This window comes from Euprymna scolopes, chromosome 12 (genome assembly GCF_053919585.1).
Source record: "Euprymna scolopes isolate OS-2025 chromosome 12, ASM5391958v1, whole genome shotgun sequence".
Classification (NCBI taxonomy): domain Eukaryota; kingdom Metazoa; phylum Mollusca; class Cephalopoda; order Sepiida; family Sepiolidae; genus Euprymna; species Euprymna scolopes.
Genome location: NC_136493.1, coordinates 137,489,125 through 137,504,212, shown reverse-complemented (window position 1 = coordinate 137,504,212; position 15,088 = coordinate 137,489,125). Strand labels below are relative to the sequence as shown.

General features: G+C 33.7%; 1 protein-coding gene across 1 annotated transcript in view; it reads right to left on the bottom strand.

Annotated features, from left to right (window-relative positions):
- LOC145291110 (uncharacterized) overlaps window positions 1–15,088 on the bottom strand; it is a 129,705-nt gene that overhangs the window by 27,550 nt on the left and 87,067 nt on the right. The window contains exons 27-30 of the mRNA XM_080136626.1: window positions 12,802–12,921; window positions 10,196–10,315; window positions 6,095–6,214; window positions 2,160–2,279 (exon numbers count right to left, since the gene is read on the bottom strand). Coding sequence (XP_079992752.1) covers window positions 2,160–2,279; window positions 6,095–6,214; window positions 10,196–10,315; window positions 12,802–12,921 — 480 coding nt within the window. The remainder of the gene's footprint in view (window positions 1–2,159; window positions 2,280–6,094; window positions 6,215–10,195; window positions 10,316–12,801; window positions 12,922–15,088) is intronic.

Genomic DNA, 15,088 nt, shown 5'->3' with positions numbered 1-15,088 from the left:
ACTTACTTCTGGAAATAAAGAAATAAAAAATTAAAAAATTAAAAAATTAATAAAATAGACAAAGGAAAACCTCGTCGAACAGTTATACACGTTTCTTTTTATTTTCCACTTTGAAGAAGAGATAATACACTCGAAAATTAGGGATATCAACACATACTATCTTCTACGATACCTTATGTTGGCAAATAAACGTAATATAATTGAAAATTATTGAAAATTCCTTTTAATGTTCTCATTATTCGTTTATGTGATAAGTCCTGTCCACGTTGTTTCCTACGAACCGCATTCAAACATTATTCCTTTCATCTTAATAAATGTTGTCATTGAAAAAAAATCGATAAAAATAAACTTGCAACGTTTTCTCATAAGAGAAAAGTACAGTTTTATCCGCCATTATTATTATTATTATTATTATTATTATTATTATTATTATTATTATTATTATTATTATCATCATTATCATCATCATTATTATTATTATTATTATTATTATTATTATTATTATTAGCTAGTTACTTTTATTCTCAGTCATAAAAAATCGAAAAGATAAACATTTTGAATATTTATTGCAATTTTTAAAATTATTTTTATATTTCATCATGTTTAGAGGAAAACTCGAATATTCGCAACAATTAATTAAATGCATGTTAATTAATATTAATAATATATAATATATAATAATAATAATAATAATAATAATAATAATAATATATTAATCATTTAATAAACATCATTGCAATATGTTTTATGAGGTAAACCGAGGTTTTGCTATTCAATATTATTATGAATGATCGCTGACAACTTCTGTTTTCAGTCATTATTCATTTAAATCGCAATTAAGGCCAGATGTAGAACAAACGCAGAGATTGGTCAAAAGTACAAAAATATGACTAAACAGTTAATATATCAGATTGTTGCATAAGTTCCCGCCGTTTCATAAAAATATTTTGTTCTAAAACATGTTTTGATATTTGGCAAAGTGTTATATATTATTAGAAACCGCGCATTCTGTTCTACAAGATAATGATCATCGTTTTTTACTCATATAAATGTTTTCTCGTTTTTCAGAACCATCAAATGGATTGTCAAGTAGATAAAAAATCACATTTTCGACACCTCCTTCTTTTCGCCTTTAATCGAGGTCAAAAGCAAGTGAAATGACCAAGGATATTTGTGCCGTATATGGAGAAAACGTTATAACGGAGAGAACTGTTCGAGATTGGTTTACAAGATTGAAGCACGGTAATTTTGACCTGAATGACGCTCCTCGTTTCGAAAGACCAGTCAAGATAGACGAAGATCAATTAATGGTTCTTTTGAAGGAAGATGGCTAAAGAATTTGGTGAAAAGATGAAGTTTGTATTTGCAACAATTTCACACCACCTTCAGTCGATGGAATGAACACAAAAACTTGGAGCTTGGGGCCCACGCGAACTTACTTTTGCTGTTAAAATTATTTTATTTACTTAAAAAAAACGGCGGAAACTTTAGTAACAACTTAATATTTCTATCTGTCTGAGTAACATAATGTATTTAATATTGGTTTGATCGGTTTTATTAGTAAAAATGCACGCGTAGAATGGTTTTCTCTTATTTTCCTATTCTTTTCGATAAATATTACGAATAACACCTGTTTAACAAGTAGTTTATCTTCGTATAGAAACGCAGCGTTATCAAAGGTATATCGAATAGACAACTTACACATACATACACATGTCTCTTATTAAAAGTGTACCCGGGTTTATGAGGGATGATATTAGTAAGTGATTCTATATGAATGAAAATACTTCGGCCATCTTTGAAAATCACAGGGCAACAAAAAAATATCCATTCGGATAAAATATATACTCGAAAGATGCAAACTACTCCGATTATCTTTGAAAACCATTAGAAAAAGTGTAAATGTTCATCCGAATAATATATAATCAAAAGAGTCGATAAGAAATTCGGATTTGATAATATACTCAGAACAAAACAGGATTGAATATCTGCTTTAAAAAAAAACTTTTTACCAAAAAGAATGGTGAATAAAATGTACAAAAAATAAATCAAAATACACATGACTCGCGAATTACTTGTATAAAATAAGATAATAGTGACCCCTGTATATGATTCTTGGAGTGATCTTTGTTGTCAATATAGAAATTCATTTTATTTACCTTTTTCTGGACAACCTTTTCTGGAACAACTAACTTTTCCGTTTCGACGACAGATACAACGATTGCATTTGTCCCAGAATCTGTCTCCATTTTCGTAATGTTTTTCATTATATACACAGCCTGAGTATAAAACGAAAGTTACAATTTACAAAACTCGTTTTGGAATTTTGCACAATTATTTTTCAATTTATTTACTTGTTTTTTTGTCACCATTATCATAAAAAACAATCTTATTTCTTAATACAAATCAAACTGAACTGTATGATAACAAAATTATATATATATATATATATATGAAGAGAGAGAGAGAGAGAGAGAGAGGGTAGAGGGAGATAAAATAGAAACAATCCATGTTTGTCGACGTTTCAAGACTTCCGCAGGATAATTAAATTGGAGAAAATAAAATACCAGTACAATATTTTAAAATATACTTGCTGTGAAAAAGATGTCTTTGCTCTATTTCAGAACGGAAAAAGTCGTTGGCATTTCAAAATGTACAGTGTTGGTGAGAGTGAGATTTTTAACGTCATATAGCCGTTTGAATATTTAAAAAAGATATAATCCAATTTTTTAGAATAAATATAGCCATTATGATTCAAATATAGCTGTGTTTATTGAAATGTAATGAGTGTATTTTTATTCTTATTTATTGACTGTTATAAACATACAGTACTGTTTCACTTTATCACAGCTCATCAGTGCGGCTAGACCTCAAGCCAGTACTAAACTTGACAGTCAATCCGTTACTGCTATACCGGGAAGTGAATTAAGAACGTTTGGGCATTGTCCAAACGTTCTGAAGCTCAATTTGTTTACACTAACAGCATCGCTTAATACGCTAACGGCAATTTGTATATGCTCAACCCAAGATAGGGAGAATTATATATATATATATATATATATATATATATATATATATGTATGTATGTATGTATGTATGTATGTGTGTGTGCATGTGTATTGTTTGTTTCTCCTAATTTGCCCCTCAGTCTTCATTTTTAATGAGTGATTTTTCTGACAAAGGGAGAAGAAAAGGATGTATTCTAGTTCGGCAGTACTTTTGCGTGAGTAGTTGCCTGTGATGTCGGAAAATTTCTGTTTTTATGTTTATCCTTTTTGCCATGTCACTAATAAGGGTATTGGAGGTAAACGGTTTACTGGGTTGACGTTATCCGCCTGATAGTCAGGGACCAGCACCTCGAATTAACCACTAAGCCGTCCTATAAGCAGGGGCAAAGTACTGGAGCTACTGTATTGCCATTCGGTGAATGGATTCTGGAGCATGCAGTAGCTTCTGGTGAGGGTTCTCGATGCCATATTAGAGGGTAATTATTACAACTTTACCTTATCATAGTCTACAAAAATATTTCTTAATTTCTTTTTCATTCTTACTTTCCTTCTCTGTCCTACTCTCACCAAATATGTCGACCTGTTCCACAAATCCCAAAACTCCACCATGAAAAGCTTCCAGAAAGAACACAAGATTAAACCCAGAACTTCAACTTTCAATGTAAACCAGGAGACCACACTAGACCTATTATTCCTAAGCGAAACTGGCATTGCGCCGACTATTTCTCTAGATGAGTTCGTAATTAAAGTATATTCTAACACATTCAAATCTGATTTCCAAGATTGTCATGGACATGGAATATGTACTTGCATTAGAGATAGCTTTCTATGTAGTAGGAACATTTCCAGAGAAGATACTAAGTTACCCTATATGTGCTTCCAGATTGCACTTGCCCACACCACTGTGTTTATAGTTGCCTTTTATCGCGTTCATAACAGCGGAGTTACTATCTTTATGAGCATATCTGAAACAATTGACCACATCCTGTCAGCTCATCCTTCGTCTGTGGAGCGTTCAATGTCACGGTGTGGAATGGTTAGCCCACTCAAACAAGACAGACGAGGGAAGGTTCTGTCACAATTTCTCCATTGCACATGACCTAACTCAGATTGTTCACGAACCCACCCGTGTACCCGACACTGACAGTCAGTATGCAAGTCTCCTAAACCGTTTTCTTACAACTTGCCCTGAGCTATGTCATCCTCCGTTTTGTCTCCACTGCGATCTTCCGACCATTCGGTTGTATCAGTTAAGATAACAACAAAATGTAATAAGTCCTCAGACGTACCTCTCCATCGTACAGTATATCGATACTCTATGGCTGACTGGGATAGCCTACTTACATTTATATCAGATCTACCTCTTCGTCCATGTTTAAAAATAACGTGACCCGACAGAATGGTTAATTGTAGGTATAGACAGTTTCATACCCTTCAAAAAATCTCAGCAAAAACTTAACAGCCAACCGTGGCTCTCTCCAATATGTGCTGCTACCATTGCGCACAGAAATCACTTTTTCCATTGCTTTCAACCTCATAGATGTACTAAGACTAAAGCTGCCTTTACGATTGCCAGCAACCACTATAAAAGTGTAATAAAGAAAGCGAGAGAGTTGTATGCTTAATCTTAAGGAGAATTGCTTCCCAACGCCCTGAAAAATCTCATTAGTTCTATTTAAAAAATCTCATCAGTTCATCTATTTAAAAATTCAGGTGATCGGTAATCTCTCTTTCAATACAGACAAACAAGTCTCCTGTGCGTCATGAGAAAGTTGTTGGGGTCTGTGTTAAATAAAGTAGTCAACCACCCCAGAAAAAAATAACCTGATATGCTAACAGTTATATCTCATAGGATTAGCAAATCTCTCGACGGAGGTTTCCTTTTAGGGCAATTGCTCTTGATATATCAAATACCTTTGATAGGGTATGACATAAAGGTCTACTCCACAAATCTCCAGCTACGGTATAGCTTGAAATGTCTTTTCAATTATTAAACCATTTTTGTCTGATAGGTTCATAAGAGTATCTCTATCATGGACCTTACTCTCTTCCTGATCTATATCAATGATCTTCCAAATCACATCCTAAGATCATTTGTAGACATTTATGCTTACGTCACTACCATTCATGGCAACACATCAAAGGCCGCAAATAACCAAGTTCTCTGATTCTCTCTCCTCTGATCTTGAGCACGTGGTGCAATGGGGAAAGAGATGACTGGTTAATTTTACTGCATCTAAAACAACCTTCTATCTTTACATCATCAACGCTCTGAACCCCCCCCTCTGGCATCAATTGAAATGAATGGTTCTTGTCTTGGCGAGGCTCCATGTTTTGACAAACTTTCGGGTCTGACTACTACTCCCGATCAGAAATGGAACACGTACATCAAATCCGTTGCTGTCCGTTGCTGGAAAAATGGTGAAATCATTCTACTACTCACGTAGATATCTCACTACTTATCCAATTTACCTATATAAGAACCAAGTACGTCCTATGATGAAGTACTGTTGCTACATTTTGCCAGGAGCTGCTAAAAGCAGTTTATCTTGCCTTGACAGAGGTCAAAATAGACTAGTGGAGAATGCTCTTTTCTATCCCGTGCAACCTCTTTCTTACAGAAAAGTCGTTGTGAGTCTGTCTCTACTTTATCGTTATTTTCATGGCAAGTGCTCGTCTGAGCTCCAAGCTATGGCCTCCCCTGCCTTACTCTCATGAAAAACACTCGTCTGGCTGAAACCACTATCAATAATTTCCCTCACTTTTTATCTGTGCCTAAACCTGAACGTAGATTCCATGAACAAAGATTCTTTCTTAGAACTGCGCGCCAGTGGAAATCTTTTCCGTTTTTCTGATTTCCAATTGACTACAATTTGGTCGTCTTCAAGTCTCCTTGATAAGCCTCCCCCTTAAGTTACCCAATTTACCAAATTTCTCACTACTGACGATTACTATGGTATTGTCCCCTTGACTACCATTGACTCATTAACCCTTATCATCGAGTACCATCCGGGTCTTCATAAGTGGTGACTCTTTTGTAAAAATAAGTAACGTTTCTTGTAAATATAGAAATCAGATTTATTTACCTTTTGGAGGACAATATTTTCTGGTACATCTGATTAGACCTTTTCCGAGGCACATACACCAATTGCAGTCGTCTTTAAAACCTTCTCCGTAGTTGTAACCTTTTCCTTCATGCCAACAATCTGGGTAGAAAACAAAGATAACGTTTTCAAAACACAATTAGAAGTTTATGCAATTATCTTTAGGAATTTATGTGCGCCTTTTAATGTTTTCAAATAACCATGATATATCCTAAAATAAATTAAGGAAAACATTCACAACTGGATTTGAACTCTAATAGAATAAAATCATAAAATGAAAAATAAATGCCCTGCACACAAGTCTAGTAACTATTTTTCTGAAGTGCAAAAAAAAAAAAAAAATATGAAAACCTTAAAGTTCTTGTTAATAAATCAATTATGAAGGTTGTCATTATACTAATACCATCACTCATGAAGACAGGATACACTTTTAGTACGAGATATATTTTTGCAGACTTACTTGCAAACTTATAATTAAAGCGTTTAGTATTACAAGGGCGTGCAATAAGTAATGCCCCTTACCCATTTCCCATAGCAGTAGAGCAACGAAACTTGGCACAGTTATTAGCCTTTCTCTACATAGAAACCACCCAGAGTTATGCATTTCTCCCATCGTTTGATGCAGCTCTGGAAACCGTTTTTGTAGAACACCCCAGGTTGATCCTCCAACCACGACATAACTTCAGAAATCAAGGCTGCATCATCTGGGAAACGTTTCCCTTTCAAAAACAACTTCATGGCTGGGAAGAGGTGAAAGTCAGAGGGTGCAAGGTCAGGAGAGTAGGGACGATGGGGCAATATTTCATAACCACACGTGGGCAATATTTCATAACCACGTGCTTCTGATCTGACGACATGCGAGTTGTGGACCGGAGCGTTGTCCTGCATGAGGAGAGTACCTTTACTGATCTTGCCCCACCTCTTGATTTTGATAGCTTCCCTTAATTTCCTCAAAAGTGAAGCATAATAGGCTCCTGTAATTGTGGTACGCTTTGCCAGGAAATCTGTCATCACTATTCCGTCCTGGTCCCAGAAGACTGTGAGCATGACCTTGCCAGAGGAGGGCTGCACCCTTGCCTTCTTTGGAGGTGGTGAGTCCACTGCATTGACTGGGCTTTGGTATCTGGATCATAGTGATTGACCCAGGTTTCATCCTGTGTAATCAATCTTTTGAAAAACTTTGACTCATCTTCTTGGCACATCTCCAAATTCATCCAAATTCATCCTCGAGCACTCGACGCGTTCTCGCTTCTGGAATGATGTGAGCAACCTGGGAATCCATCTGGCAGACACCTTATGCATATGCAAATGGTCATGAATGATAATTTCCACAGACCTTGTACTAATCTTGACATGGGCTATCTGGCGAATAGTAATGCGCCGATCTCCCAAAATGGCAGCCTCAACTTGACGGACAGATGCCTCATCAATGGCAGAAGGGGGGGGGGCGATCAGGTCTGGGAGCTGTTTCCACAGACTTCCGGCCATGTTTGAATGCACGATTCCAGCGTTTTACAAGGTCATATGATGGGGCATTATCACCATAAGTTTCTTTCATTTCATCAAAAGTCTCCTGTGGTGTGTGTCCTTTCAAAAATAAAAACGGGATCACTGCTCGACATTCAACAGGTTCCATTTCACACCTGACTCAGTTCAAACACATGTAAAACAGAAACTACAATTAGTTCAGAGCTGTAATTGGCCACACACATAACCCGTAGAGATAGAAATCATTGCACATGCAACATTTCAGTTAGATCAGACAATTGGAAGTGGGTCAGGGGCATTACTTATTGCACACACCTCGTAGTATAAAGTTAGACGTAGGTGAAAACTACATCTCTGACAATCTCTAAAGCGGAATTAAAATGTCTATCCGGATAAAATATTTAATCAAACAAATTCATTGTAGATTATTTATTAAAACATACTTAGATCGAAACATAATTTTACGCCGTTTTTAAAAAGTCTATTAACTTAATAGAAGCGGTAAATAGACTAGTGCTATTTTATATATACGTATTTTGTAACAGAGCCACGGACGCTAGGTTAACCTCAGCAGCTATATGTAAATGACCGAGCCGGCTGCGCGATGTGACGTACAGCGGATATAAAAATGACGCACGAGTTCAGAGAAAAAGAATTCAAGACGTTCAGGATTCGGAACATATTCGAGATACGAGAGAATGGAAAAGGACGTGATCAAGATACTAGAAGGCGGAAAACGACGTGTTTGAAACACGAGAGAACGAAAAAGGACGTGTTTGAGACATAAACGGAAAAGGACGAGTTCAAGACAAAGATGTTCGAGATGTTTTCGAGGCGTATTCGAGACGCATGGGTGGCATTATAGCCGAGGCAATACGTCACACGCGGCTGGAAAAGGAGGAATAAACCGTTTAAGTACTTAAAAATGCGTCATTGGAAAAAAATCAGATATAAAGGCTTTTATTAAAAAAGAAAGTGAGTCGAGTTTTTCTTTCCTTTCTTATGTGCATTGCGACGGAGTCTATAACGTGTTAGGTTTGTTAAAATGTAACGACGCCGTTAAAGGCAAATATGTACAACGTTACAATTTGATAAATATCAAAATACAGATAAACTCGCAAATGAATCGTTGGATTAAATACTGAATTAATTAGTTCTGGATATGATATATTTAGGTATCTTTATTTTCAATACATATAAATAAATCTATAAGCAAAATATTATATATTATATTATATATTATATTATCGAGGGTACCCGGTGTGCCCGGTTGTTTGGAGGTGTTTGTGTAAGGGGGGGTGTTAAAGCAAAGAATAAGCGTAGTGATAACACTGTTTGAATAAAAAAGAAAAGAAAAAAATGGAAAACTTCTCTACAAAATCGGCGAAAGCAACACCCCCCTCCAAAAAAACAAAAAACAAACGTAAAACGTAAAACTTCTTTAAAAAAGAAATTGGAAAAACAAAAACGAAAACTCAGGGGGAAAAATTATGAACGTGTTCGGAAAACCTAAAACAAAAAAAAAAAACACAGCGAAACGTGAAAAAAAAAAAGAAAAAATGGCATAAATAACCTTTCGAATCGGTTAAGTCCATTCAAGGTTTTCAAGCAACTACGAAGTAAAGAAAACCCAAACCGGTGTTCTTTCGTAAGTGTCCCTTGTGAACGATCCCGCAACGGTATAAAGTGGTGGCGGGGGAAGGAGGAATTTATTAGAGAGAAAAGATTTTACTACCTCCATTGATTTTAACCGATTGTGGTAGTAAACTCTCAGCAGATAGAATATAGGAATCTACGATTTTCGAGGAAGTGGAGAGGTAATAGGCCTATAATTCACCTCAGATCTTGTGCTGCAGTTTGCGCATATTACATTTGCATGAAATGTCTTGATTTTTAATCCTATTAAGATCAAAATCAGAGGGGAAAAATGAGGTCATTATATATATATATATATATATATATATATATATATATATATATATATATATATATATAAGAGAGGGATTAATATATTGATGTGGATAAAGTAAGCAATCGAAATATAAATTGAAACTTAGTTATTAAGAACATATCCAGATGATAACATATCAACGAGTATCAACTGTTTTTTTTTCTAAGTCTTATGAAACTAAAAGTTGGTTGATTGGTTGTTTTTGTTTTACGGCATATCAACCCTTTTCAGGTTATTTAATGCCGAATCCAAAGATTTAGAAAAAAAATGTTTTTTATGGAATATATTTGTTGTTTTCAAGTCGGTTTCTATTTAACCCATAGTTGGGACTCTAACAGGTACTACCACTCCGGGTCAGAGTGGACCTGGGAGCAATAGCAATTAAAGGATAGCTCCACACTCCCCAAAGCCTGCAAGCTGGGGTCTCACCACTCGATATAGTTTAAGGTCATATTCAGGACCAAAACTATAAGAAGCGGTTAACAGATTGACGATATTTTATATATAAGATGAGCGTGTTTTATGAATTTAAAAATTTAGATGAATTAGTGAATAAATCAATTGATCTCATAGAATATTGATTAACTCTGACTGTGATCTGTTTATTTTTCTTTATTGTTAGTACAGAGATGAGTTTTATTTACCTTTTTCTAGACAACCTTTCAGGGTACAGATGATGTTGTCGTTACCAAGGCAGAGGCATCTGTTGCATTCGTCCCAGAAGCATTCTCCATATATATATATTTCTCCCTTATGCACACACCCTTGGTAAACAATAAAACAAAAATAGCAAAAGACATTCAGAATTTTATACAATTGTATTTTCAATTCATTTATGTTTTTTAATGTCACATTGATTAAAAAAAAAACAATTTTATTTCCTAATACATATCATATACGTTTTTAATTCAGAAAACTCTGTTAACGGCATTGAACTGTACGAAAACAAAATAATAATTTAAATCAGTTAAGTTAAAATTTTATACAATTATTTTATGGAATTTACTTTTTTAATTTTAATTTTTACAAGATAGTTATTTCCTAATACAAATCAAATCTCTTTCTACAACCCCTCCCCCCAGAAAACGCTACTAGCAAAATCGAACGGTTGTAGAATTTTAATAAAATACGAAAAATACCCACGACGTAAATGATTCAAAGCATTCATTTCGGCGGGGGAAATGAGAACCTTGACTGAGGATTGATCTACCTTGATGAGAACGTAATCTATCTAAACAAGGAATACATTTTGTTGTTATAGCTTCTAGACGTAGTTTTAAAGTCCTGGGACTTAGAATAAAGGCCGAAAATTAGCACAAGAAATACTACAAATTTAGTAAGAAAGTGATGTTTAGTAAAATTAATTATTTTTCTTTTTTTCGTAATCAAATTAAGGAAACTTAACGAAAAATTTAATTTAAATGAATGTTTTCATCAACATCTGTTTAATTTAAAGATAAACGCAGGTTAATTGCCCTTGACGTTAAAAGAGAATAAACGGATCGACATCGTAATAAAATATCGAGCCGGATATAATGCGTAATCGATTTGTTTTTGCTAATAAACGTTCTCGATGTAAAATAGCAATCAGAGAACTCAACGAAAAACAAAATTTCACTTTGATTAAGAATTGATCCCCCTTGATAAGAACGTAATCTAGCTGGACAAAAAGTACGTTTTGTCGTTATAGCTTCTAGACGTAGTTTAAACATTTTGTCACGTGGAATAAAGAACGAAAACTGATACACGAAATACTAAAAAGTTAATGAAAAAGTGATTTATAATAAAGTTAATGATTTTTTTGCAATCATATTACGAAAAACAAATTCTTAAAAGAAACTATAACTCATCCTGAATGGCGTTTCTAAGCTCAATCTTTCCGGAGAAAAATATAATGAAACGAAAACACTGACGTAATGTAAAAACTAACAACTAGAAAACTTAACGAAAAACAAAATTTAAATTAATGGTTTCATCAACGGATGTTTAAGTTCAAGAATAAACGTAGGTTTATAAATATTGGCGCTAACGGAGAATAAACAGATCGATATAGAAAAATCTCGATAAGTATGTACTAAGCAATTCTAGACCACATTTTGAATTTCATGAATACAAAAACGGTGGAGTTTATGCAGTACATGTTAATGAAACAATTATCGGACCAGATATAGATATATGTAATTGATGGTGTGATGGAAAATCTTCAGAATCAAATAAACGTTCTCGATAGATTGAATTGTAGAATATATTACCAAACTAATGCATATATAAAATAAATGCATAACCAGACTAATATATATTTTAAATAAAAGCATTACCAAACTAATATAGATTTAAAATAAAGGCATTACCAAACTAATATATATTTTAAATAAAAGCATTACCAAACTAATATAGATTTAAAATAAAGGCATTACCCAACTAATATATATTTTAAATAAAAGCATTACCAAACTAATATAGATTTAAAATAAAGGCATTACCCAACTAATATATATTTTAAATAAAAGCATTACCAAACTAATATAGATTTAAAATAAAGGCATTACCCAACTAATATATATTTTAAATAAAAGCATTACCAAACTAATATAGATTTAAAATAAAGGCATTACCCAACTAATATATATTTTAAATAAAAGCATTACCAAACTAATATAGATTTAAAATAAAGGCATTACCCAACTAATATATATTTTAAATGAATGCATCACACACTAATATATATTTAAAGTAAATGCGCCACTAAACTAATACATATTAAAAATAAATATAAAAAATATTTGCAAGAAGTCCCAACGTTTTTAACAGATGTGATTTTACTGCTTTTTCGTTCAGACATCATAAAAGACATTATGTGGGAATTTCAGAAGTCGATTACGCGAGTAATGACATTATCAATGTATTTAGCATGAATAAATTCATTAGGTGAACATTCTTTATAGTTGTGTTATTTGTCAACCTTTCGTTATATGTATCTTGGGGAGATGTATTTCAAGATGGCTAACGAACCAGACGTGAAGCAGACACAAAGCAATATATATTCACTAAGGCATAAATGTGTACTAATTTTAAAATGCGTAAAATAAATCTTCCTCAAGTCATATTTTCCGAGCATTTACCTAAATTTAAATAAATTGCGTTGCAAAAGTGACATAAACAAATATTTGTGTTAATATGATGTGAGATTAATTTGGAATGTGATTTTCGGAATTACATTTATCATTAATACAGAACTCATGTTTTTTACCTCCTGGTGGACAATTTATTTTAGTACAGCTGACTTGATCCTTAGCACGACAGATGCACGAATTACAATAGTCTTTAAATTCTTGTCCAATGTTGTATCCTTTTCCTTTATGCCAACAATCTGTGTAGAAAAACAATGACAAAAATTATCAAAACACGATAAGATTTTTATACAATTATCTTAATGGGTTTATTTACGCTTTTTATTCTTTCAAATGAAACTGCTACAGCTTAATATAAATTAAATCCCTTTTCTAACTCTAGATTAACACTCGTAGTCGAATGTAAACTTTATGGGCATAAAATAAAATGAAACTAAACTGGTTCGAAGCTTTCACATCGGTTGGCAAACAAAATATGAAACTCTAAATAATGATAATAAAAAATCAGTCACGAATGTTTTCGATAAAAAAAAACATAGCACATAAATAGCCGATCAGGATCCGCTTGGGATAAATAGATAAAAGGATACAATATTAGACATCGGTATACCAAACAAATATATTTTGTGCTTCAATGCACTATTCTTTTAGACATAGTTAAATATATTGAATATTTATTCCAACAGTAGCTGGGCTACCCGGCGTTACCCGGGTATTGGGCATTTTTCATTGAGTAACGTATATAACACCACAATACCAAAAAGACAAAGTAATTAGTTATTTGATGACACGTCGCGCTTAAACACACCTGCTCTATCTAGGATATTGAGCACTTTGGTAATCTCAAGTCGTCCCCCACTTCCAACAATAATTTGATGAAGAATGACGTCACAACCCCTACTTATCCCTCTACTTGAACAATAATTTGATGAAGAATGACGTCACAACCTCTTACTTACCCCTCTACTTGAATAAAAAGCAGGAGATACAATTTGGAAGGATTGTCTAATTAAAACAATCACCAATCCATGTGATGATAATCTCAAGTCGTCCCCAACTTGAAACCATTATTTGAAGAGGAATGACGTCGTCACCGGAAGTAACTCCCAGCCTATCCCTCTCCTACTCAGTTAAAAAGTAGGAGATGATGTCTTATCAAAACTGCCGGAAATATATGAGATGATATTATCACGTCGTCCCACACTTTAAAGAGAAGTGTTGTCTGAATGACTCTGCAGTTTTTACTCATTGCTATATAAATACAAAGGCCTAATAGTTAACAACATGAACGAATGAATGAATCGAATATGCGTATGCGCACAAATACAAACATGACAGCTAACTTAAATGAACAATTTGCATGTCAATTTGCTGATGTCTGTACACGTTATGCATGCATGTAAACAAAAAATACTCGCTATAAACCATCCTTGGTATATGAAGAATTTCAGTGCTATGTGACAATTAGTTTAAGAGTTTACCTGTTAGATATTTACACACATATGTTTAATGTTTTATATATATATAGATTAATCCGTGTTACTTTAATATTTAAACGAGGAAATAGTGTTTCCCTTCATTCGCTATTCATATGATCAAAGCATATTTGGCGATTGTCTCCTCTTCCTCATAATTTACATGCTATAAAATACATTGTGTTTTATATCAACATAGACTACAATTTTGAATTTTTCATTGCTTGTATTTTTTTTTTGATCGGAGTATTGTTTTCATCTTGAGTGTTATTTGTGCAACGTTTCCCGTATTGTTTTTACACATACGAAAGTACAAAAGAGTGTCGCCAACCTGATAGGCCCTGAACTTTCATTCAAGCTTCAACTTCTGTCCCATCGACGAAATGTTGCATCCCTCAGCCTGTTCTACAAGTATTTTAATGGTGGATGTTCTGACGAACTACAAGACCTTGTACATAAATACCCCCGACAAACCCGAAAAAATCCCACTACTACACAGTAGAGATCGCTAGATGTGAGAAAGCCTTCTACTCTAGTAGTTTCTTCTCCAGAACTTCTAGACTTTGGAACTCCTTTCCGGGTTCCCATATTCCAAACTGTACTGACATGCAGAAGTTGAAGTGTAATGTGAATAGCAATCTTGCTGCCCAATTCTCTACATAGTATTCCTTCAACTTATAGTAATCTCCTATTCTAAAGCGGCACTGTGCCTTGTTTGGAGTTAAAATGAAAATTTAAAAAATATAGTTTCTTTTCAGAATAAAAACAAAAATTGCAAGTGAATTGCACTTGTTCCTTTATAATTTATTAAAACATATTTAGAAAAAAATAATGTGATGTGTGTTGAATTCTCATTGAAAAAAATCAATTTTTCTAAATCAAATTTCTTTAGCTTTAAACGGTTAAAAAGAATTTGCTAAAAAATTGTTTA